This window comes from Cygnus atratus, chromosome 1, assembly GCF_013377495.2.
Source record: "Cygnus atratus isolate AKBS03 ecotype Queensland, Australia chromosome 1, CAtr_DNAZoo_HiC_assembly, whole genome shotgun sequence".
Taxonomy (NCBI): Eukaryota; Metazoa; Chordata; class Aves; order Anseriformes; family Anatidae; genus Cygnus; species Cygnus atratus.
In genome coordinates this window covers 111,266,864-111,290,633 of record NC_066362.1, presented here as the reverse complement: position 1 = coordinate 111,290,633, position 23,770 = coordinate 111,266,864, and the positions used below count along the sequence as shown (strand labels likewise).

At 40.2% G+C, this 23,770-nt stretch overlaps 1 protein-coding gene across 1 annotated transcript; it reads right to left on the bottom strand.

The window, feature by feature from the left end:
- Positions 1–783: 783 nt before the first annotated feature.
- On the bottom strand, positions 784–22,046 carry LOC118247791 (trifunctional purine biosynthetic protein adenosine-3-like). The gene is made up of 21 exons (XM_050715582.1): positions 21,902–22,046; positions 20,991–21,086; positions 20,162–20,336; positions 18,398–18,509; positions 17,804–17,863; positions 16,840–16,965; positions 15,978–16,065; positions 14,477–14,562; positions 13,803–13,971; positions 12,239–12,470; positions 12,014–12,108; positions 11,172–11,281; positions 8,910–9,108; positions 8,092–8,343; positions 7,648–7,800; positions 6,118–6,324; positions 5,189–5,332; positions 4,730–4,860; positions 3,075–3,216; positions 1,858–1,973; positions 784–1,319 (listed from the first exon to the last, which is right to left on the bottom strand). The coding sequence occupies exons 1-21, from the start codon at positions 22,044–22,046 to the stop codon at positions 1,047–1,049; spliced, it is 3,111 nt and encodes a 1,036-aa protein (XP_050571539.1). The 3' UTR covers positions 784–1,046.
- Between the last annotated feature and the right edge of the window lie 1,724 nt (positions 22,047–23,770).

Genomic DNA, 23,770 nt, shown 5'->3' with positions numbered 1-23,770 from the left:
TGCCATGGCAAGTCAAGCTGTGGATATCCCGCGGGTTTCACAGACGGAGGAAGAAAACTGTCTGAAATCTGGTAATTATTTCTAGTCCCTCTAACCAATTTTCCGCCCCTCAAGATCCAAATGTTTTAATATGAAATTCTGGGAATGTCTGTCTGCTCCCCCTTTCAAGGAACAGGGCAAAGTGCCTAAAGTTATGTTCAATGTGCACTATTATTTTGTATTGACAAATAATCCATGAAGGGCAGCTTGTTTCATTTTGTTTTGCCTTCAGAAAAGTTCCCTGCCTTGCTGGCAGCTCACTAGACATCTCTGTTTGTTAAAAGGGCCCACAAAAGGGTTTTGCTTCAACACTAATTTCCCTGCCCACTTTTGCCTGCTTAAAAGCACAACACCAGATCAAAGAGCTGGTAGCAGCAGTTTTGAAATTTGTCCATCCACAGGAGTTAAAACACATTGAGGGCTGAATTACTAAGAATCACATACTCCACATTACTCTCACACCCTGTTGGTGAAATTGGCCCAGTGTAGCTTGAAAACACGAATAAACGCCCCTCCCACAGAACTATGCCTTCATTCCTAAGGCTTGGTCACCCCGCACACACCGTGCCAGGCGGGGGCCCACTTCTGATCTGCCCCAACACATCCGGCCTCCTCCATCCAAGGAGCTGGTCACCATGCTGTGGTTCCTTCGTGAAGCTCTTCGTGCTCCGCAATGTGATGCAGCCAACAAAAATTAATCCCTTAGAAGAATTAATTTCCCTCTGAAGCACTAGCCCACTTCCACAGGTTAAGCCCCCTCTTTGCTTTGTAGCACAGTATCTCCTTTGCAGATGAAAGCCAACAAAGAAATTCAAGATCTGAAATGAGTTTGGCTCCCACAGCCAATTTTGCAAAAGGCATAACTAAGGCTGCAAGCTAAGGGGAAAGAGATCGTGGCTCAGAATGGAAACTCACAACAGCGATATGCCTGCAGGCCAAGCCAAGCGCGTCAAGGGAAGGAAGGAGGAAGGACAGGCGAGCGGAGAGCAAGCCGCCCATCAGCCTGCCTACACCACGTCATTTTCCTGTGGCTCCAGCACCACGGGAGAGGAAGCGCAGTCATTCTTCTCCCCTTGAAGGCACAGACTTTGTCCCTCTTGTTTCCAGCAGGTTTTACCGTCAGCTCCTAGCTGCACTGCTCCGCTGGCCACCAGCTGCAGGGCGATGGGAAAAGCCCGACACTCGGCTTCTTTAACCCTCTCCGACAGCGTCTCCTCGGTGTCATCTGCCTTCACGGATACCGGCTCCTGGTGGATCACTGCTTTGGGGCAAGACTCCTCCTGCAACAGAGATTGGAAGTCTTTTAGAAGAGGCAGGTTAACAGTGTCAGTGAGGGTATGGAGGGTGTAGACAGGGCAAAGAAAGTCTTGTGAGATGCTTCAGTAGGCACAGATGTAGCTGTGGGGTAGTACATCTAGAGGGCGACCTCCATTAAGGGTGCGTACATTACATTAGGGGGTAGAGTGGGGAGAGAGACGTGGGCTAGAAGATTCAGAGGACAGTTTGCTGAGGGTAGGAGAAACTGGGAAAAAAGCCCATAAAATGAAGAAGGCAAGACCTCAAGAAACCACAAATAAGGGGGTCAGAGGATTGAAACAAGGCAAGCAAAATGTGATGGAGGGGCAAGGCCTGCAAAGGGTCTCCCCAAACAGTGTAAAGCTGTCTTTCCAAATGCAAAGGAACCCCCACGTGTTGTACCTGGTAACATTCCCAAGATCTGTACACATTCTTGTTACCTCATCCTGCTTCTGCCTTCAGAAAGGGGAAAAAAGGCAAATTCCTTTTCATAACTTCCTTGCTGTTAGGCAAGACACCTACCAGGACAAAATGCACAGTGCAGCCTGTGACTTTGAATCCAGTTTGCAGGGATTGCTGACGGACATTTCCACCCTTGATTGCTGGGAAAAGCGATGGGGAAGCGTTCAGAATTTTCCCTATACATTGGTGTGAGAGAAAAGAAAAATCAATTTGAAAGGAATTCCCTTGAAGTGGGATGTGATCATCAGTTCACAACAACAGCAGTCAGCACTGCTCAGGAGTTCAAATGGTCCCAGTAGCAGTCAGGATGCAACAGGGCACGTACATGTTTAAAAGCAAAAATGGATGTGGTGTTATGATCTCTTAAGAAATCTGAGGAAATACTACTCTTCCAGGAACACAAGAGAAGGTGGGCAGGCTTTGCCAGGCAAGCATGTTTCAGTTGAGGCCAGGACCTCATTTGCTGTTGCAGCTATGGATGGCCAGAGAGAATCACGAGTCTCTCCCCTCTCAGATGACCAGCCCTCGTGCTGCAGACAAGGGGCTTGGAAGCAGAGGACTTCACACTGCAGCCTCATGCTGAGCCCCTGCACAGACGGAGGCCATTCTCGCTGGAAACATGATTCCCAAAGAAGCCTGTCCACATGCAACCTGCACAGTCAATAATGTCTGAGCAAGGCCTCAGGAGTCAGTACGTGGTGCCCAGTGCCAAGAGGAGACAGGAGCATGCACTCCCTCCTCTACTGGTCTGGGTGCCTGTAAAGAAAACTCTGCCCCAGAGCAGAGCAGAGCTATCCTTTCCCAGGCAGCTGCAGTGGCTGTGTGTCCAGCGCGCAGCACAGAGCAGCGCTAGGTGCAGCCCTAGGAGGGGGACGCATTAAGAAATCACCTCCCCTTGCAGTCTTCTGTAAAATGACTGCAGGGAGCAAGTTTGGCACGACTCCCCAGCGTAGCTCCTGGACAGACAACACCGAACGAAACTTCTGCCTGTTCCACAGGCACTTCTCCTTCCCGGTAGGAAGGCAGACACACCAACTCCATGACACTGCTTTTGCCCCTCTGTTACTTGTGTCAGCACAGGGCACTTCACTGCCAGTGCACAGAGTTGCTGGCTGGAAGGAACAGAACCAAACGGTAGCCCCACTGATTTACATGCAATCCTCAGTGTAGGAAGGCTGAGAGAGCTTTAACTGGAAGATGAAAAAATGTGACTGTAATCCTAGTAAAACTAAGCATCTGTATTTTAATTTCTCTTTTACAGAGTTATAGTTTCTTACCTTTCCATTTTCTGAGAAAAGGACTGGACAGAATTCTCATAAATCCTGAAAGACATATCAGTTCAACAGCAAATTCTTCAAGAACTTGGTCAATTGTGCTGTCAAACTCAGAGCGACTCCCATATAACTTATGATCAATCACCTAAAACATGAAAACACATCAAGAGCTATATCATGTGAATGAGAGTAGCTACTTGAGCAACAAAGACAAAACAGAACAGATTCATTCCAGGGCACTCAAAGACTTAGAGTTATGAGCTTGCACGTTATTCAGGATATCTGTGATTTTCCTGTTCATATCAACATTCCTGGGAACACCCCAATCACTTGCTAGTTAATACAGGTTGTTTCTCACAAAATGCTTTCTACTACATGTAGAAAATCTGCACACAAAAAGATCAAGAGTGAAAAAAAAACTTGGGTAATGTGGTGTAGAAGGAAATAAGGGGGAAAGAATAAGGAAATAAGGGGGAATCTTCAGAAGATATTGATCTCTGAAATGTCTGGCTGAAGACTAGAATAATAATCAGCATCATCACCAGTCAGTCTGTAGGTGCTTACTGAAAATCATGAATTTATCTAGAAAAACAACAAACTGACTGGACATCCCATGTAATGGGAGGAGTTAAGTCTTGTTTTAGTTCTACTCAGCCCCTTTGCCCCAATTCCCCACATAAGTGTTGATTCCTGACTGCTCACAAAGACATCCAAATAAAGGGGCTGCAGAGCCTTCATACTCTTACCTATGAAAATATGAATGAATTTTAACATAATGTAACTTTTTTTTCTCCAGTCTTTATACTGCCAGAAAAAAAAAAAAAAAGAAGTAATATGGATCCTACTCATCTGTTAAGGAAGCTTGCTGAAAACTTTTTAATGCATGGAGAGCCTTTAACAGCATTTATTGCCATCTGTATATAGCTGTACACATGCAATAACTGCTTCAAAACATTAAAGATTAAGAAAGAGGAGTTCCTGGTGGGCTACGTTTGAAATCACAAATCATTCGATGTTTTCAAATGCCACCTTCTCTGCTTTGCCAAATATGATGGCACGATGTTATTCTCTTTCTATACCTTTGCTTTAAGAAACAAACCAGTAAAAGTTTCCATAACACTTCGCTGACCGAAAGTAGAAGAGACTTGGATGGTGCTGCTGAAAGTGACTGAGCACACAGGATGAAGGTCTTTCTAAGAAGGGATGAGCTGAGGAGACAACATGCTTATGTGTTTTGCAGAGCCTGAAATCTTACTGATTTCTCTTAGAGCTGTAATTTGCTTGGGCTACAATCTCAGACTGAAATCATCAAAGCACTTGCAAGAGTAAAATGTAAGCGTACTGATTTCAGTGAGATTTAAGCACATCTCTAACCGTAGGCACATACTTATTTTAAGTCTCTTCCTAACTCTGGACTGTAACGCTCACTGAAGAGACAGGAGAGACACACACAGCCTCCAGTGAGCACTGTGTTAGGCCCATACAGCTGCCAGCTGTCTCTGCTGATAATTTTGACAGTTCTGTGCTACATCCACTTATCTACACAGAAGATCTAAACAGATGTGAAACACGAATTCTCACCAAGCGTTACATTACAGACCTACAGATTCAATAAGCGTGAGCTGGTGATATAAAGGAAAGGAAACGGGTGCCTTTACCCTGGTGGGAATCCCAGCACGGGCTGCATTTCGTAGCTCCTCCACACCGGACTTGTTGGAGATGACAAGCACAACTTGAGCGCAACTGCCTGGTTCTTTTGCATAACTGATGAGCGCAGCAAGATTTGTGCCTCAAAGGGAAAGAGAGCAAACATTTACGATATAGACAAGCATCTGTATCACAGAGAAGTGACTCTTAGCCCTGTTTATAATTAAAAATCTTTGTTTCAAGGATTGCACAAATGGAAGAGGAGAAAGCAATTTATGTAGTAATAAAGTTCATTTGTTAAGCAGTACTAAACACCTTGACTGCCAGTCAAAATGCAGCTCTGGTTTTAGAAGGCTCCATAGATTCCATGGAAAAAAAAGTCAAGGCAGATGCATTTACATCAGGGCTGACTTCAGCCTCTCCTTTGTATGAACATTTCTCTGCGTATCTGATGATAAATGAAAGCTCACCTGTTCCAGAGACGAGAACAGCTACTTTAACTTTGTTCCTTCTGGGCTGGTGTTGACTCTCTACAACAGCGTTATTCAGCAGGTGCTGGGGGCTGCTGAGCTTCAGAGCTTCAAGAAGATTCTTGACTTTGATGTGAGAACCTCCTCCAAATACATGAGGAAAACAAAAGTAAAATACTTCAGATCTTACTTTCCCATCTAAATTTACTTGGTACAGTTCATTAATCATAAGTTTCAACTGAAAAAAACCTATCAGCAATGAATTTATGCTAGCACTAACTGAACTACAAAAATGTATACTGATTGAATGAACAACTCAGGCTAGTTGTGCTGACCTCTTTTGTGCTAGTCACTTGCAGAATGAAGACTTACTACCACCTGTGACTGCACACAGCTGTGGCCTATCCTTGGCCTTTATGTGGGATCCATGTGGGTTGGGAAGGGGCTGGAAAGGAGGTGTGTTGATTACCATGATTGTGGTAAAATATAGTTGACTAAATAATGTTTAAGTCCTTACAGACAGTCATCAGAGGGATTTCCTCAAGTCTCAACCAGGTACCTAGGTAAGGCACTATTCAAGTAATGTCACTCTGAAAACATGTCATTCACTTCTCAAAGTATTTAATAATGAAATCTAGATGTGAAGGCACCAAGTAGCCTCAAGCCTAGCAAAATGACAGGAGATAGATGTGAACTACACAAAATTTGCAACAGAACAGCTCCTACAGAACTGAGCACAACTTGTACCTCCCAGGAGATGCTCAGCGCTTCACAGAATCACATTTAAACAACTCATCCTCTAAGTTAAAAATAAATAGTGCACACCAGGGGAAACGTCTCTGAACAAGGAGACAGGTGAATCTTATGCTTTCAGTCGAAGCATACTATTTAATTTTTGTGTCTTCATTTCCACTAAGACACCTGCTAACCTGTGTGACAAGGGGCAACAACTTCCCCAATCAGCCAAGCTTCCTCATGTCTCTGTACATCCTTGAGAACATGCTGGGCCAGCTCCTTCTGCACAACCAAGACCGCACCAATCCCGCAATTAAATGTCCAAGCCATCTCCTCCTCAGAGAGGTTTCCCTCTTTGTAAAGCCAGCAGAAGATTTCAGGAATCTTCCAACTAAGTGCATCTGAAAAAAAAAGATTGAAAATTGGATATGGTCAGCACAAATGTTTGCTACCCATTTGCTGTTACACACAGTGGTACATTGCAAGAGCTGATAGACACATATTCTTGATATTTTAAGATATAAGATATTTTAAGATATTTTAGATATTTTAAGTGCCCAATGAGAACACTGACCCAACTTCCAGTCATGCTTATGGGTGCTGCTTAGGCAGAGGTTTCTTGACACCATTTGTGCAAGAAAAGAGATCTCTAGGTTTCCTGAGAACATGTAGGAAATGATGGCGAATTAAAAATCAGCCAGAAAGACAAAACTACAAATGACTTACATCTTCTGTAAGAGATATAAAAGCCACAGGACAAACTATCTTCTGGCTTTTGGGGGCTATCTAAGCAGTTCCTAGTCTTCTGTTTCAAAGAAACAATGATTGGTATATGTGCATACTTAGGTGTGTTGGCAGGCAGACTGGAAGAGGGCTCATTGGTGGGAAGCATGGTTGGGCTTTCACAGTGACCCTACTCATGCAGGCATGTCCTTAGGTTCTCTGTGGAACGCTTGATGGTATAGACTTACCACTTTGACTTCACTTTAGAAAACTAACAATCCCCTTGGATTGTTAACTTGTCTATGGTTCTAGCCACTCATAAGCAAGCTGGGCACCACTTTAGTAAGCTGAGTTTATTTCTCTTCTTTCTAATTTCATTCTAGAGAAGTACAGACACCTTCCTTCTCCCCTTCCCATCACCTTAATATTTTTGGACTCTCATCAATATGTGTGGTTGTTGTTGTTTTACATTTTTGGTTTGGTTTGGGGGTGTTGTTTTAACTTCCTAATACTGTTTCCAATTTTGGCTTCAATAGAAGAAATTTCAACTTAGATGTCAAATTCTAATCTGTTGTGAAGAAGTTACTACCAACCACAAAATTGCATTAAGTGTTTGTGTCTGTGTACACACTGTGGAGTAAGTTATGCAAATTAGTTATCTCAACAAGCATCACTGTTTGGTTGAAATTATTGAATTATTATGGAGAGAGATTTTGCAGAGTACACAATTTTCTCAAATCCCTTTTGTCCTAGAGATAAGCTGCCTTCAAACTCTCCTTACATTTCCCCTCTCCAACAAGAGGGTGGTGCTCATCAGTTGATGCTTACTCGAAATAGGAATGTTTCTGGCTGTCTGTTTGGGAAGGTTGACTTTGGGTTGTTCAGTCTCCAGCTTTGTACATACAAAACATTTCTGAGGGCCTCTACTACTGAAGCTGAAAAGTCAAGTCTATGCTGTATATAAATTTTGTCAAACAGAAAGAGTCATCTTTGATATTTACCCAGGACAGCACTGACATGTTCTGGCAGGACTCTGGAGATGCCTTCCAGCAACCCTTCCTCAGCAATAAAGGCAAAAGCCTTCACGTGCCCTGAGCGAAGAACAGGCAGCAAAGACGGACTGTACAGTTTTGCTGGGGTCAGCAATATATCTCCTGCAAACAAAAGTGTCAGTTCAATCAGTTTGTTAAAAAAATCATTAGGCAGTTAGTGGGAATGCTTCTCTGAACAGGTTCCTTTCTGATCTGTGTGGCAGACAGCCTTGGGAAGTATCAAACTGCACTGGTCCACTCTCCCAAAACTAAGGAAGCAAGACATATACCTACCCCAAAGACTGAATAACCCTAATCCATCTTGAAATAAACAACTCTTGACAGCACCTAGTTATGGAAATGTCTGGACACAATTCATTTGGAGGTTTGCCTTTGAGAAAGAAGATATTGTACCTAGAGTCTTGTCACCACAGCTGCCAGGCGCTGGGGAGGAGTAGTGTAAGGAGGACATTAAGAGTATCTTCCTTATGATGCTAAAGCCACGGCCATAAATCCCAGAAGAGGCCAGTCCAATAAATACATCTTCCTCATCAGCCCTCTGCAGCCCCAAAAGCATCTGCCCTCGCTCCACTGCACCAACCACAAAGCCAGCCAGGTCATACTCTCCAGAAGAATACATGCCAGTCACCTCAGCCATCTCCCTGCCTAAATGGGGAGAAAAAAGCAGTCAGCACTACCTGTAAACATGTTTTATTGATAACTTGAAATCTACGGCATCTCCTAAAATAGACAATGTATCCAGGACAGCTGTAGAGACATACAGCCTAAGCAGCACATTCAGATGCATTTTAAAAATTCTTCTCAGTTTCTTAGCTCATGGCTTCAACAAAACAAAGCTTTATGAACTTACTGAAAGAATAAAGTATTCTTGCATTTCATGCTGCTTATCTGACACTTTCTTCTATGATGGAGTATCAGAGGGAATGAAAACATGTAGCACTTCAAGAATGTAAGGCATGGGCAATTTTGCTGTCCTTTATACAAGGATAAAAAAGAGAGAGACAGGATCCAAATGCACGAATAGCAAAGATCATCCCTCTGTGCTTACCCATTTTAGAAATGAGGAAGAGTTTGTGCCCAAATGCTTGCCATTTTTTTTCCCCAAACAGAAATCAAATGTTCCAACATCACATAATTGTTCTGCCTACAAATTCTATTCACTGATAATCATTTTAACGTCAGAACCTTCAAATATCAAAGTGTGTTCATACCTAGGAAAGCACATCCTGCATTTCTGCATGCTTCAGCTATTCCTTCTTTGATTGTTTGAGTCACATCGACATCAAGTTTGCCATAGGCAAAATAGGTGAGGAAGAAGAGGGGCTCTGCTCCTTGAGCCAGGATGTCATTGACACACACGGCAACCAAGTCCTGCCCTATGGTGTCATGTCTCTTACATGCTTGTGCAACCTGCAAAACGTGGTAGGGACCAGCAGGGGTGACAACAGATATGCAGAACTCAGATGTCAATCAGACAAATAAGCAGATATTTTCTTTTCCCTGATAAGAATCACAACATAAAACACCATGGAAAATACCCAGTAGACCAAGAGAAAACAGATCATTTTCTCACAGAAAAAAAAGAAAAATCCTTTTTTTTTTTTTTAAAGATTAATGCAAATTCTAACTTCAGCTACCCATAAATTGTCATTTGGGGTTGTTTGTTTGCTTGCTTTTTTTGGAATGCTATGTCAAATCCAGAAGAAGGGGTGTCTCAAAGCAATTACTAGTTCCTGGGACATCCAACCTACAGAACATCCTAGCAATTTCTGAAAATAAGACCAGGTTGCTTGAACATTATTGTGTGTTTTGCTTTAATTTTGCCTACTAATTTCACTGGGCTACACAGGAAAACTGAAACAATGTCATTAAGTAGTTTTCTTGTTCTTCTCCAAGCCCACAAGGAATGAGATTCTCCTCTCCCACCCTCCACAAGGAGTCTTTTCATCCCAGCTATCTCATATCACAGACAACAACGTGGGCCTGGTCTATAGGCTTCTTTGAAAGGCGGGTCTTCCACAAGGCAACATCCTGTTTCCTTCAGGAAGGCTGTTATTGGGTTTAGAATAAATAAATAAATAAATAAATAATCAAGGTTTTTGCATCCCACAAATAATGAAACCTAATTTAGGCATCATGGTTTCTACAAAGTGGTGATATTTACACCACTTTAATATAAACAGAAGTTTCTACACTGCCAGGGATACACCAGAGCAATTCCGTTTGCACCAGCTGCTGATGTAGATGTACTGTTCCAACTCACACGATGCGATTTATCTTTGTTAGTTACCACTTCAGGGTCTGAAACAGGACAAAGACTGCATATGTATGGATAAATTTTCAAGGTAACTACCTTTTACTAAAAATGCCGTGTCGGTTTAGTTATACCAGTACAGAAAAAAAAACACAGTACTGAAGGACAGGCAATGGCAAAATGCAGATGAATACTATCACTGGCTTCAAAGTGATAACAGAGCAACACCTACACAAAATTGGAGTTTGATTTACAAGCCTGACTTCTTTCACCATCTGGTTGACTTAGAAGTGCTGTGGAAATCAGTCAGCTGACGTCCTTTGTTGCATTATAACAACTCCCTCTCCCTGATCCAGTAACAATTCATATAGGCATTGGACAACTTGTTTTGGACAAGTAAGGGTCTTGGGAACAGTCTGTATAAACACTGTTGGGAGTGCCTCTCTGCCATGCTTATGGACAAATACCCACAAGAGCCAGCACCAATCGCTTTTTCATGCTCAGAGGTGTTCAGGAATGTACAACTGCAAAAGGCTGCCTGGTTTATGTTCGGCCTCCTGCTGGTGCAGGAAGTCACATCATCTCTCATTACTAAAGGCATAAACACCAACTTGAAAAAAAATTAAGTTGCTTTACGTGACCTGTGAAAGGCAGCTTCAGACCTCCACTCCTCTGATGGCTGAAAGCCACCTTCTGATTCCCTATGTAAATATATTCCTGGTTCAACTTATCCTCTGTTTTGGTATAATTAGCATCATTTAGCTACGGGCTTCTCTCTCCCTTTAATGTTTATTTCCTCCATCCTTCTTTTCCAGCATCCTACAGAGGTAATAATGCTACCTCTCTGCATACAATTTATTAAGCTCAGTATGACAGTAATAATTTCAGCACTTTTCTGTACCAATTTCTCCCTGAACTGATCTTTCTCAAATCCAATGGGTCCTTTATTTTACAGCAGAAATTCGGGTTCTTAGTTCCTCAAGTGCGTGGCTAAATGTTCTGTTTTATTATCATTTCATCACAAAATATACAGATTCTCCAGATTCTCAATGACACATGCCTTGCTCAAGTCACCATCTACGAAGTCCAACTGACCACTGCAGTGGACTTGGGATGTACTTAAAATGCTCAGAAGGGTGTAAATGATACAATTTGCTGCGGCATTTAAAACAGTCTTGGGAGATAACATAAGCTTTGCTACAGTCAAGTTGCAAGTTACCTGCAGTTTAGATCCAAGGCCTTTAGTTTGAGATACCAAGATGGGATCATCATAACCAGATGCCTTTAAGTCAAAGAAACCAGCAAAGCCTCTTATTTCTGAATGACTGCCTGTGAAATACAAATATGTAAGGATCATTTTAAAGTAAATAAAAAGACCCAAAATACTCACCAAGAGAACATTGCAAATTACGGTTTCTTGGACAAGACAGCATTGTGTCCACTGATAAAACATGCACAGCTTTGTGAAGCGGGGACCCTGAAATCATATATTTCATGGTGCTGTAAACAGATGGTTATTATTCTGTATTTGTGACCTATGGATTGTGCATAAAAAAAAATGATAAAAAATACTGAACTTTTAACAGTTCTACTTTTTTCTTTATGTGGCTCCTTTTTCTAAGGGAAAAAAAATCAACAAGAATTTTTCCTCAACAGATCACTATTAAGAGTAAAGGACAAATAACAAGTGCAGTGTTTGATAGCTACATCCTAACAGCTGTTTGGACGTTGTACTCATATGTACATCTGGTGGGATAACTTCTGCCCAGTGATGTACAAAACCATTCCATTAATCCAGGAGTTATTCTGTTCACTAGACTACCCTTGGAAAAATGCAATAATTCCCACGTTAAGCCAACTATCTTTTAATTAAAGTATAAGGAGGGATGAGAAAGAAATGAGTTATTTTTATTTATTTTTATTTCGTGGTGACCCCAGCCCAGTTTCTCAAAGTCAGTTTCAATGCCAAGAGAAGATTTACTCAACTTCTGGGATAAAAAAAAAATAAATCTGGTTTCACTCAACATACTGAGGAAATTCAAAGATTGTTCCTAATCTTACCTGATCTGGTACCACTTACAATTGATCTTTTTGGCTGATGAAACAAAACATCATTGGTTACAGCTTCCACACATCTCTCTTTGTATATCAGACCCCTGTGGGGAGGAAACGACATGCTAGCAGCAATAGTGACATTTTCATAGACCATCACTGATCACACAAACAATAACAACAGACAGAACTTTGGACTGTTATCTGTTTCTGCTCGTGCCTTTGCTTACATACAGAGACTGTTTGAGAAGCCGTATACCCCGATGGCCAATGTCCTTCCTGTAAGTGGCACCCTTGAAACGAATGGCTGCTACTCCCCTGTTGGCTTCTCCCAGTGCCTTCATCAGATCCTCCTTAACAGCGGTAATGGAGAGGACTCTGCCACCACTTGTAACCACTCTGCCGTCCTTCAGCGTTGTGCCAGCATGGAACACCTGCAGCCCTAACTCTTTGGCTTGAAGCAGCCCTGCAAAAGCAAAAGGAACTCTGAATATTTTTGGCCACGTACTATGTTGGTAAAGCAGTGAAGACTGAAGTCCTTTCTTCAGTCGAGGGAGAAGAACAATGAAGCTTCCCACTTTACCTTTCTTCTAAGAAACAGCATTACCAGTTATTCCCTTCTGAGACAGACAGTAAGAAGAGAGATCACACAGGAACAAAAATAAGGGATCCAGGTGCTACAGGAGAATATACAACTACCCTCTGCCATGGCAAAACCGTGCTGAATATTGTCATTGGGAATATTGTAATTGCAGGGCTTTCCTGCAGGAAATCATTCCACAATACATAACGATTTACTGCTTGGACTCCCCCTTCTCCCTGATATTAAACCATTCATGTTACCTCAGCACTCCCCTAGCCATTCTGCTGTGCCCACTCCACATCATTCCCTACCATACTTGGAATCAACTCTACAATCATTTGCAGGTGGCTGTCTGATGGCTAAAACAAACGATTTATTTTGTTCTTCTAATGTGTTTCCATGCATTTTCCTCTCAGAGGAAAGCAAATTCCTCAGGGATTTTTGGATCATACTTTGAAGAGAGGATAAGGGAAGAGGAGGAACTGCTGCCATCCCCTGGAAAAAGCAAAACAAAACACAGTTTTCCCCTTGCTATCAGCTAGATAGATTTTATAAAGGAGTGAAAGGAACCTGTATACTTGCTGGAGGTACAGTGTGTTGCATCACCACAGCTCTACCCTGACAAGGTCAAAGCTGAGCCCCAGCTGGCCTTGCCGCAATGGAAACCTAACTCCTTCTCGTCGTGTCTTAAGGAATACTCCAGAATAAAGTGTTTGTTAAGCTGTTAAAATGTGGGATTCAGTGTGAAAAATAGAAATATGTGAATAAAGCCCCCACAACTCCAGGGCTTGGAGTACAATAATAAAATAATGGTTTGAATTTCCTTGCTTTGACCATCCTTTTTTTTTTTTTTTTGTGATCAACAAGCAGGGTGGTCATGCTATCTCACATGAATGCACCAGGGTTGTCCCAGGAAGATTTAACACCCCATCACCTTCTTATCTCAGCAGCCAGCTACAGACTGAGCTTTATAGAATGACGCCGTTTTAAACATTTAGGCCCTGGGCTACTTTGAACAGGAAGCATTTCAGCTAAACAATCTTACTGAACAGTTATTTCTTCCACAAGGACAAGGAGTGATTGACGAAGGCAGATTCTGCAGAGTGTGAGGGGTGGGATGAAGGAAAGCAGTACAGCTCTCTGGGAGAAGAAGTAAATGCAAGCTTTCTGAAGTGCTAGGCTGAAAGTAAACAGTGAACAAGCTTCTCAAGTTACCTGTTACTTCCATGCCTTTGTCATAGTCTCCTGGGTATCCTGGACTTGCCATGACCACACACACAGCTGTACTGTTTTCTGACCAGGCTGGCATGAAGCTGCAGAGTTTGCCATCAATTGTTGCTTGAATCACTTCATAAAAATCATTTTTAAGCAGTGGAAGAATTACCTGCATAAAAATTTTCATAGTGATAGAAGTTAATTCTTATTTTGCTGGCTTACTGAAAATCACCTTAGGGAAAATTCAATTAACAGAGTAAAACCTGTAGCTGCCAAACTGAAAATACTGGATTTCCCTATATCTCTAAATTTGGAAACCATTGGTGAGTACTAATTTGTAGCATCTCTTTGGCAGAAATTTCTAACACGAAATGTGAGATGATGTAGAAGGCATGTGAATTTAGGCCCCTCCCAGTACACTTCTACCCAGAAAAATAAAATTGAAGGAACAGCTCTTTAACTTAAAATAACTTTAACTAGTAATTCACAGAAGCTGACTAGCTAAAATTTTAAGCTACCTCATACATCATCTAAGACATTCTCTTTCTGATCTGCATGTTGAGGGAAGGAAGACATAAATCCAAATATTTTACGCATATTTCCCGAGAGGTAAGATATAACAGCCAGAGGCAAAAGAAAGAAGCATATGTAAGCTTCCAGTATCTGTCACTCACCTGGCACTGAGGGTCACCAAACTGACATTTAAAGTTTAAAATTTTCACACCATCTTTGGTAAGCATTAACCCCGTCTGCAGCACACCTGATCAGAAAGAACATAATCAAGCAAATGAATTTAAATGTTTATTTTTCAAGAACTCTTTTAAATGCAACATAATATTTATTTCTGCTAACTGTAAGAAATTAGGAGCAGGGATTCAGCAAGCAGTTAGATACAAGTCATAATAAATCCACAGTAAGCAGCAAAGTGGCTAGCAGCAATATGATGAATATTGTATCACATTTTAGACTGAATACAATGGAAAGCAACCTCGCTGCATCAGAAAGTCAAGTTCTGCCTTCTGCTACAGCCCTCTAATTGCAGGCATTCAGAGATCAGATGGAACCGACGGGATGAAAAAAAAACACAGTTCCCATAAAACACCATTATGTAGACCTTGCAATTTTCTTACCGTTGAGTGTATTACTGTAATGCATAAATATAGATATGTAACTCTGTATTCAGGCAAAAATACCAAACCAAAATTCATGACCACTGCTAATAAACAAAAACAAATTAATATTTACTGAAGTTGCTATTCTGTGATTTCTATTGCAACACACGTGAATATGGTGATCTAAAGTGGGCCTTTCATTGTCTAATTGGAAAACCAATCCCCAGAGAATAACAAGTGTTAAATATTTAACCCCACAAAGCATCAGGTCCTCCAGCATCATCCTGAAAATGCTCAACATATACTCATTTCTTACTGCAACACTGTAAAATCTTACTGAGCATTATAAAAATGTTACCAAATAGCAGAGAATACATTGCGTCTCTCAGGACTGGGACACAATTCTTCTCACGTGTTATCTTGATAGTCTTCCCTACCAAGAAGTCGTTGTCATAAAGTGACAGCTGTGAGCATCTCCTTCCTTTTTTCAAAACATTCTTAAGACAAAGATCTTAAGAAAACTCACATTGCTGTATCTAGAAGTGAACAGTATGACTGAACTGAAGTACATATTATACCTCAACCTACAAAGGATCTGGTTGCAACTGTTTTAAAAACTGTTCTAATTTAATAAAATTACAGTGTGTTTTATAGCTCAGTATTATTCAGATTGAGTATTTTCTAGCTAATGAGATTAATTTATTTTAAAAAGTAACAGTCATAGCAATCAAATGCAAGGGCCCACATAGTTTGCAAGCCTCCCACATTCTGACTGATGTTTTTGGTTTTTTATAGCTAATAAGAAATATGTCTGTTAGCCTGCACTGTACAAAAAGAAAAAGCAAGCAGGCACAAGAAATCTCCTGAAATGTCATCTGAAGAAAAGAAGAAAGTTCTTCTCTCCAAAGAATGAGCTACAAAACAAATCAGTGAGGCTTAATACTGCATGAAAAATGATTTTTTATTTTTTGACAAAGATTATTTGGAATTCAAAAGCCATCCCTAACAATGAAACCGATCTTGATGGGACTTTACCTTGTTTTTCAGTTTAATGCTTACTCACCTACGTATGCTGCTCCTTCTTGTCTCATACTATCAACAACATGTTGAAGGATAGCATCATTGATTTTCTCTAGAAGAACTTCTGGAACCTGATGATCAACATCAAACTGATTGAGACGGTGGTGACATTTGCTGGACTAGCTCACAGGACTTGGAAGGATTGGGGTAAGTTAATGCCTCAGCTATGTTTCCCACAGTCCCACCCTCATCCAATATGCTCCTTCCTTTAGGGTGTTGCTGCCTGAAGGACAGATACACCAATGCTTTGTTTCCCAGGATTTTTTGTTTCTTTCTTTCTTTAGAGGGCCAACTTTAAGAAGGTTTGAGACACTGAAAACCTGGGCTGTATGCAGTAAGATTGTTTCTGTACTTATAGAAAAACACACTAATAATACACTCGAGCAACATATATAGAACAATGTAGTTGGCTTTAAGAACTAACAAAAATAAATCCACGGTTATATTCAAGACGAAGACTCCAGACAAGCAGGAAATTTTGCAGGGACATTTCAAGTGATGCTAATAGGAGCAGAGAAACACAAAGTTTAGAAGCAATGGAAAAGGTAAACACCAAATTTAGACAGAAGGAAAAGGTAAACACCAAGTTTAGAGAGAAGGAAAAAATAAACTCCAAGTTTAGGAATAATAGAAAAAGGTAAATGAGAGCATTCCTCAGAACACTAGCTCACGAAATCCTAAAGAACAGCTACTGAAGCTTGAGCCCTGTGTTACTCCTACACAAGCACAGCAACGATCAATTCCAGAAGAAATTCAGCATATGTGATAGAAACAAGATTGGGCCCTAAAGGTGTATTAACCACAGGTGTGTGATCAGCCTTACTGCCGACTGAGGACGGCTATACCTGAGGAACTGGGCAGTAGGCTCCCATCCCTCCAGTGTTTGGGCCCTGGTCGCCATCCAATAATCGTTTGTGGGCCTGGGCTGGAGGCATTGAGGCAACAGTGACACCATCCGTGAAGCACAGGCACTGTTAGGAGAAGCACAGGACACAGCAAACAGTGATGACATCCTGTCCTAAGGGAAGTTAACACTACTGGTCACAGACTGAGGTAAATTTCGGAATCTGCCAGTAGAATGTAGGAATCAAAGCTAAAAAGCAATGGGATCCATTTATTCTGCTCCAAGCTTACTAAGCTCTCTTTCTTATTTTCAAATGTTCAAGAGAAATTATGGCCCTCATAAGAATTCCTTTCTGATGAACTAGATCTTGACCTGTCAGGCAAGACTTAGACATATGCTTACTGTAAGTCACATAAATAGCCTTCCTCGGCTTGACAGAATTACTCGTATTTTGAGTATGTTTGAAGTTAAGCATCTGTGTTTGCAAATCTGGGGCCTGAATGTGTGTGAGGCATTCTCAGTGCAGAACACAAAGAATTTGTTTTCAGTTTTCACATGGCATATAATATACATGCTTAGGTTTTATCCTGACACCGAGAAATAACCCATAGCAAGAAAAGTGCTAAAGTAGACACTAAGTATTAGCACAAAATTAATAATGTAACAAGAATGACCAAGACAAAGTCCATACAAACATGTTTTAGGTCACCTTAGGAAAAAAAAGATCAATTTCCACCTAAAAAGTGTTGCAGGTTTATGGCTAATGTAAAAGAAAATTTCACTGACAATGTACATTGATTAGTATGATATCAGATTGCTTACCTTCCATATTTATTTATGTGAGTGTCAAATGAAACAAACAAACCTACAAAACTATTTGAAACAATATGTTTTTGTGTTTATGCATAAAGCACAGCAATAATGACAAGGAATAAAAGCACATAACCACACCACTGATCACATACAGAAAGTTCTTCCCCTTGAAGAAGTTCTTCAATGACAACCATCTCTCCAAACATCCTGTCCTGCACAAAAACAAACAAACAAACAAAAAGTTGTCAGTCAGTAAACATAGCATCTACTGGCTAAATCCTTTATTTTCTTTTAACAGAAAAGACAATGGATATGAAAAACACCAGCTTGGTTGAATTCTTGTATGCTGGGAAAAGCTAATGGAATCTCATTTGGAGGTAATGAAGAGACATTGAAATGCACCTTTTATCAGGCCCCAGGAGCCAAAGGAAAGAGGAAAAGTTGGAGGGGCAGGAAGATTGGACCTAGTGTGGGAACAAGAGTCCAGTCACAAGCTCCCCAGAGTACTGTTCAGTCCCCACTGTATGAGGGCAAAGATGAGAAACCCCTCAGTATCCATAAAGATGAGGAACAGGGGGAAAATCCCACAGTGATCAAATCTGACGGACATGCAGACAGAAAGCATGCAGCCAACCCTAATTTCCAACCCTAATGCAGAAGCTGGGTGGATTCAATCTGGGGGTCCACCTTGTTTTTAGTCAACTAGGTGAATGGTATTCCCACTGTTTAATTAAAGATTTCTCCACCTGCATAATCTCTTGGACAGCTCTGCAGGCTTCCTCCTTGCTGGCTGCAATAGTCACTTCTTTTCTAGCCGCAGGGCCCCTCGCCCGTACAACTCGTGCAGGAAAGTCTGTGCTTTAAATAAAAGCAAAAGTAAGATTCAGTCATCCCTACTACGTCCAGTGAAAGGCACATTTTTAAGCTCGATTCTCCCTATATTCTTCAATTTTTCTAAATGGAATTTAGAGGAATTGAGGAATAATGCATCAGAAAAGTACATTCCCTGCTAGTCCATCCTGTCGTGGATGTGAATGGGCTCTTATATACCTCAGCACAGGACTGAGGACTGGAAATCCATGAAATCTGTTGCTGGTTCTGACACCAACTCAGTGTATACACTTGAACAAGTCACTTAACTTTAACACCGTGCAGTTTCTTCCTCTTTTCCCTAAATTGGGTTACTATTTTATTCCTGTCATAGGGTTGGAAAGATGAACTCACTGATGATTTACAGGCTCACAACACCACATTACAGTACATAAAACTACAAACCACTATGGAAGTTCTGATTAGGCTTGTAAGGTTAAGGCTGAGTTAGGTCTGGCACTTAAAGGATACATTAGCCCTAGTGGATTAACACTGTATCCACAGAATTGTTTTGCCTACTCTTAAAGTAAGTCTGGAGGGAAGGATAAAAAGAAAAAGAAAAAAAGAAAAAGACAGCATAACATCTTTTAACTACACTTTATCTACTCACTTCTCTCCAGCTTGTGGACAGTGAAATGTCGCTTTTGAAGAGCTGATTCATCACACTAGTCTATTTTCTGAAACATCTCATTCCTCTTTTCCACATTGTGATTTATATTTGGATAAATCACAACCCCAGATTTTTACAAGCAGCCAAAGTAGGTTCACACAGAGCTCCTTTATTCCACGGCTCAATATGCTGACCTGAGATACAGTTTTGTTTTTAAAGTCTTAGGCATACTTACAAACATACAAGTAGTTGTTCTGTTTTTCTATATGGTCATAATACAGACGATGCTGTTATAGCATTGAACAAAGTCAGTAAAAAGGTTGTTGTGTTGTTTTTGTTTTTGTTTGTTTTTTTTTTTTAAATAGTTCTGTCAGATTATACCACATGTAACAGCAAAGACAAGGAGTTTGTGAAACCAACACACAGACCAACATGGACCTCTGTAGCTGAACACAGCAGCTGCTGTGACACTGGACCAAAACAGCCACAGCATGAAGTTATTCTACCAAAGGATGCCCCATGACTTCAGAGGCATTACTGTTCAAAGCACTTGTAGAGATAACCAGTTGCATTTCTCTTACATGTAGAGAGAGATGCTGTGTGTCCCTGAAGAAATAAGAGTATTATTTTTAAGTTATGAGTATTCGGCCAGCCCCTCCCAAATCACCCTATAGATATGTAGCTGTTTTCTGTTCGTGTAGAAATGATTCCTACCCTTACAAAAAAAATATTTAAATCTTTTTCTGTGCCATATTTATTTATTTTAAATGGCTAAACAGCATCCTGAAGAAGCCAGTTAACAGGAAGAAGACCTGTGATCTGTGAAGAGAAAAATCAACCTCTTAAATTATCCTGCACCTTTGTCATCTGTCTTTTATCACAAAACTGATTCAAAAGTACTCAGTAGCTACTTAAAAAGCTTGACAGTTGAAAAGAAAATACTAACTCACTAGTTCTAGGTAACTATCATGGGTGAAGGCTAAGTGCATAGATAACCTGATAAAAGAGTTTCCAGTATCCACATATTTACCTGATAATAAACCTACAAGCTTCCTGGGGATTGGTAAAGGCTTTCCATCTTGCTGTTGGGATCCCATGTCGATCCAGAAAGGCTTTGGCAAAGCTGGTGTTGGATGCTAGCTGGGCTGCTTTTGCAGATGGTCCAAAACACCTAACTCCAGCTGCTCGCAAGTCATCGACAATCCCTAATTATCAAAAATAGCAAAAGAATCAAGTTGTGTCTTTGGAATCATCGTTCTGACAAAATGAACACTACATAGCCACCCCAGTAGTCTGTTAACACATTTCATCGCCTCAAACAGCAAATTCATCCTTAAAATAAGGTTCTGAATATCCAATTATCTGTTTTGTTATTTAATTTTAAGAGGTCTTTAGCTCTTTGTATTACTAAGCCCTGTCACAGTTACCAACCCATGGCTACAGTTAGGACAGTTTGGTACTTCTGTTCCCTATTTAAGACATGGAGATCTTACTGTACTACATTATAATAAATGTCAGTGATGGTTTGGGTACTGTTGCATGCAGCAGCAATGTTAGGACCATTGCAAGAAAACTCTTTATATAGCCAAAAGCAGAGGAAGACAAGAATACTTGTAACCATCATTGATTTGTGATCCTGCATGATTTACCCTGCTGATTTCTAACATGTAAAAAGCAGCATACAGCTATCCAGCAAAATATTTTCAGGGGCCTTTAACTTACATCTACAAGATACTCCAAATTTTCTTCCACTTCAGTTCAACTAAGTCAGTCTGTGTGTTATGATCCTAAGGAGATCGTTTTAAAGCAAGATGCAAGGAGCTGATTTTTATTGCCAAGATAATTTACTCCAGACTTACCAGCTGCCAGAAGAGCTTCTTGTCCAACTAGCACAAGTCCAATATTATGATCTTTGCAGAACTGGGTAACAATAGTGTGATTGCTCACTAATACAGCTGAAAAGGAAAAGGATGTATAATTAAGTTACCCATACAAAGCCTAAATAAGAGATGGAAGGTGAGAGTATCAGTGTTCCATCTCTCTTAGAGGTATGATTAAAATACTGAAAGAGACCATAGACCATGAAGGGCAAAGTAAAACAAATAATATAATAATAATAAAGTCCAAAATGAAAAGTGAACATTTCCAATTTGCATTGCTGTTTTTAATACACATTCACTAACTTATTAACTGTATTCTCCTTGCTATGTGTAATTGGTATAAACTTTTCGAAGTTGCTTATCATAACAGACTAAAATATTTTAAAAATAAAACCTTAAGTGCATAAGGAAACTCAGGCTTAAGATCTGCGCAAAGATCTAATCAATGCCAGTGAACGATGTAACTAAATTTAGCCAAGCAGCCTAGGCAGACACCAAAGCAGTTCCTACTCAGCAGGTAGTATCTCTGAAACTTCTATTCCACTGCTAAGTTTGAATTAAATTGGTCAATGAATTCAAGCATAATAGTAGGAGGAAAGAGATTAGGTACAGAAATACACAGGCTCGCACAAGACTTGCTATCTTAAGAAGCGAGGCTAAAAATAGATACAATGTGATGCTTCATTAGGCAGTTCTAGTATCCAGAAACAAAATATACAGAAAAAAATATACATATACAAATTCCTTAAATAATTCGTAGTACCAGTAAAAGAAAAGAATAACTGTTATCTTCTACTGACTGAATATAAATGTGATCAGTTTTGTTTCAAATTCCACATCTGTACTACTGATTGCATGGTATGGGATTTGATTTTTCCCCCCCTTTTTACCTGAATTGGAAATTTTTCCATTGTCAGCTGTTCCTGCATTTCCTGGAGCAACAAACACTTGTTTTACATGTGGGGACTGGGCCAGCTTCCAGGCCAGCGCATGCTCTCTCCCTCCACTGCCGATCACAAGCACCCGATCAGCCATTAGCCTGTGCAAACCCAAAGTTATCATGTATAGCATTACCTATTTATTTCACAAATCCATGTAAAAATAAGCAAAAAATGTATTAAAAAGATGGGAAGTAATATCAATCCACTTTGTATCAGAAAGGTATCTATAAGACATCAGAACACAGTGGCTGCACCAGCAGCATCACTGGATGGCTGCAGCATTCACATTTTGGTTTAAGTACTGACCACAATGAAATCATTGAGAATTCTTCCAGTTGTTTCAGCATAGTCAAGATTTCCTCTCTTAAGTAGTCAGGCTGAAATAATCTTGTCATGACTAGGTCTCATTATGTCCTTCACACAACCACACAGGACAGAACAGAAAGTTTCATACACATGCTCTAGGTAACTTACAAGATATTTCAAACTGAACACTGCGGTCAATCTAGGAACTTTCATGAGTATAGTAAACATGTTCAGTAATAAAAAGCAAAGACAGTTTTCAGAACAGATTTTATACTTTGACAATTGCTAAGAGGGTAACTTGAGCAGAACAGCATGCCCAATAAAAGAACAACTGCTAATTTCACTACCACACTGACATTTAAAACAGTTCCTCAGTAATATTTCTAGGCAAATTAGTTTTGATTTATTTCAGAAATATTATCATACCCACCACAGTTCACATCTGCAAACTTAATTTTTCTGCATGTGCTGAATGTAGACAAATGTCAGAAAGAAAAACAATCTCAGCACCTGACCTTTAGGGAAGATGCTATTGGCATAAACCAGTCCTTACCCAGGAAATTGATAATAAATTAAACTCACCATAAAAAAACAGCTTTGCAGGCAATGTCATCAGTCTTTTCCCAGGAAATCATGACCATTGGTTTGAGTTCATTAAATAGCTTCCAAAGGCAAACAGAAGCTAAATGTATGACACTGAGATATAGTATTTCAGAAAAGATGTTCACCAAACTGCGTGCAATACATCGACAACCATGTTCCTAGTTCCCAAGAGAGTATTAAGATGTCCTAACCTAACATCAATAAAATAAAATTTAACTTTATATATTTTCATAGTTATTAAATTGTCCAAGTACAATATAAGTACTTCAGGTACGCTGTCCCAGGGAATTATAGACTGCTGTGGATTATCTAAGAGACTGCTAATCTTGTTTTTGGCTGAAATTCTAAGTTTTAGGTATTGCACTCTATGCATATAAACACAGAGCATATCCTTAATACTCTATCAATTGCCAGACCCATGTCCTTACAAAAGACTTTTCTTTCTTTTTCCTTAATACTGCGTAACTTCACAAAATGTCAGCCTTTGTCTTTTGTTACTGCTTGACAAATAATTCTGGAGTCACAATGAAGGTGCCGTGAGCTTAAAACAAAAGGGTTACAACCTCTATATCTATAACAAAGACATCAACATGATCTCTACAGTTTCACTAGGCACTACAGTTCAACAGTTATTAGTAAAAAGTAAAGTGTCTTTAAAAGCAAAACTATTTTTCCCTTACATATAATTTCACAATTCACCAAAGTTTTATTAGGCAGAATAAATTCAAATTCCTAACTGGAAACACAGTGAAACCAAGCAGTGCCTCCTATCCTGTGGAAAAAATATACATTTCCATTTCACATCATAGTGAGGACATTAAAGACATTTTTTGCAAAACAACTTGCATGCATACTGGATGAAAAGAAAGCTGGTAAGATAGACAGTTCTAAAAGAAAGGTTGTGTAGAG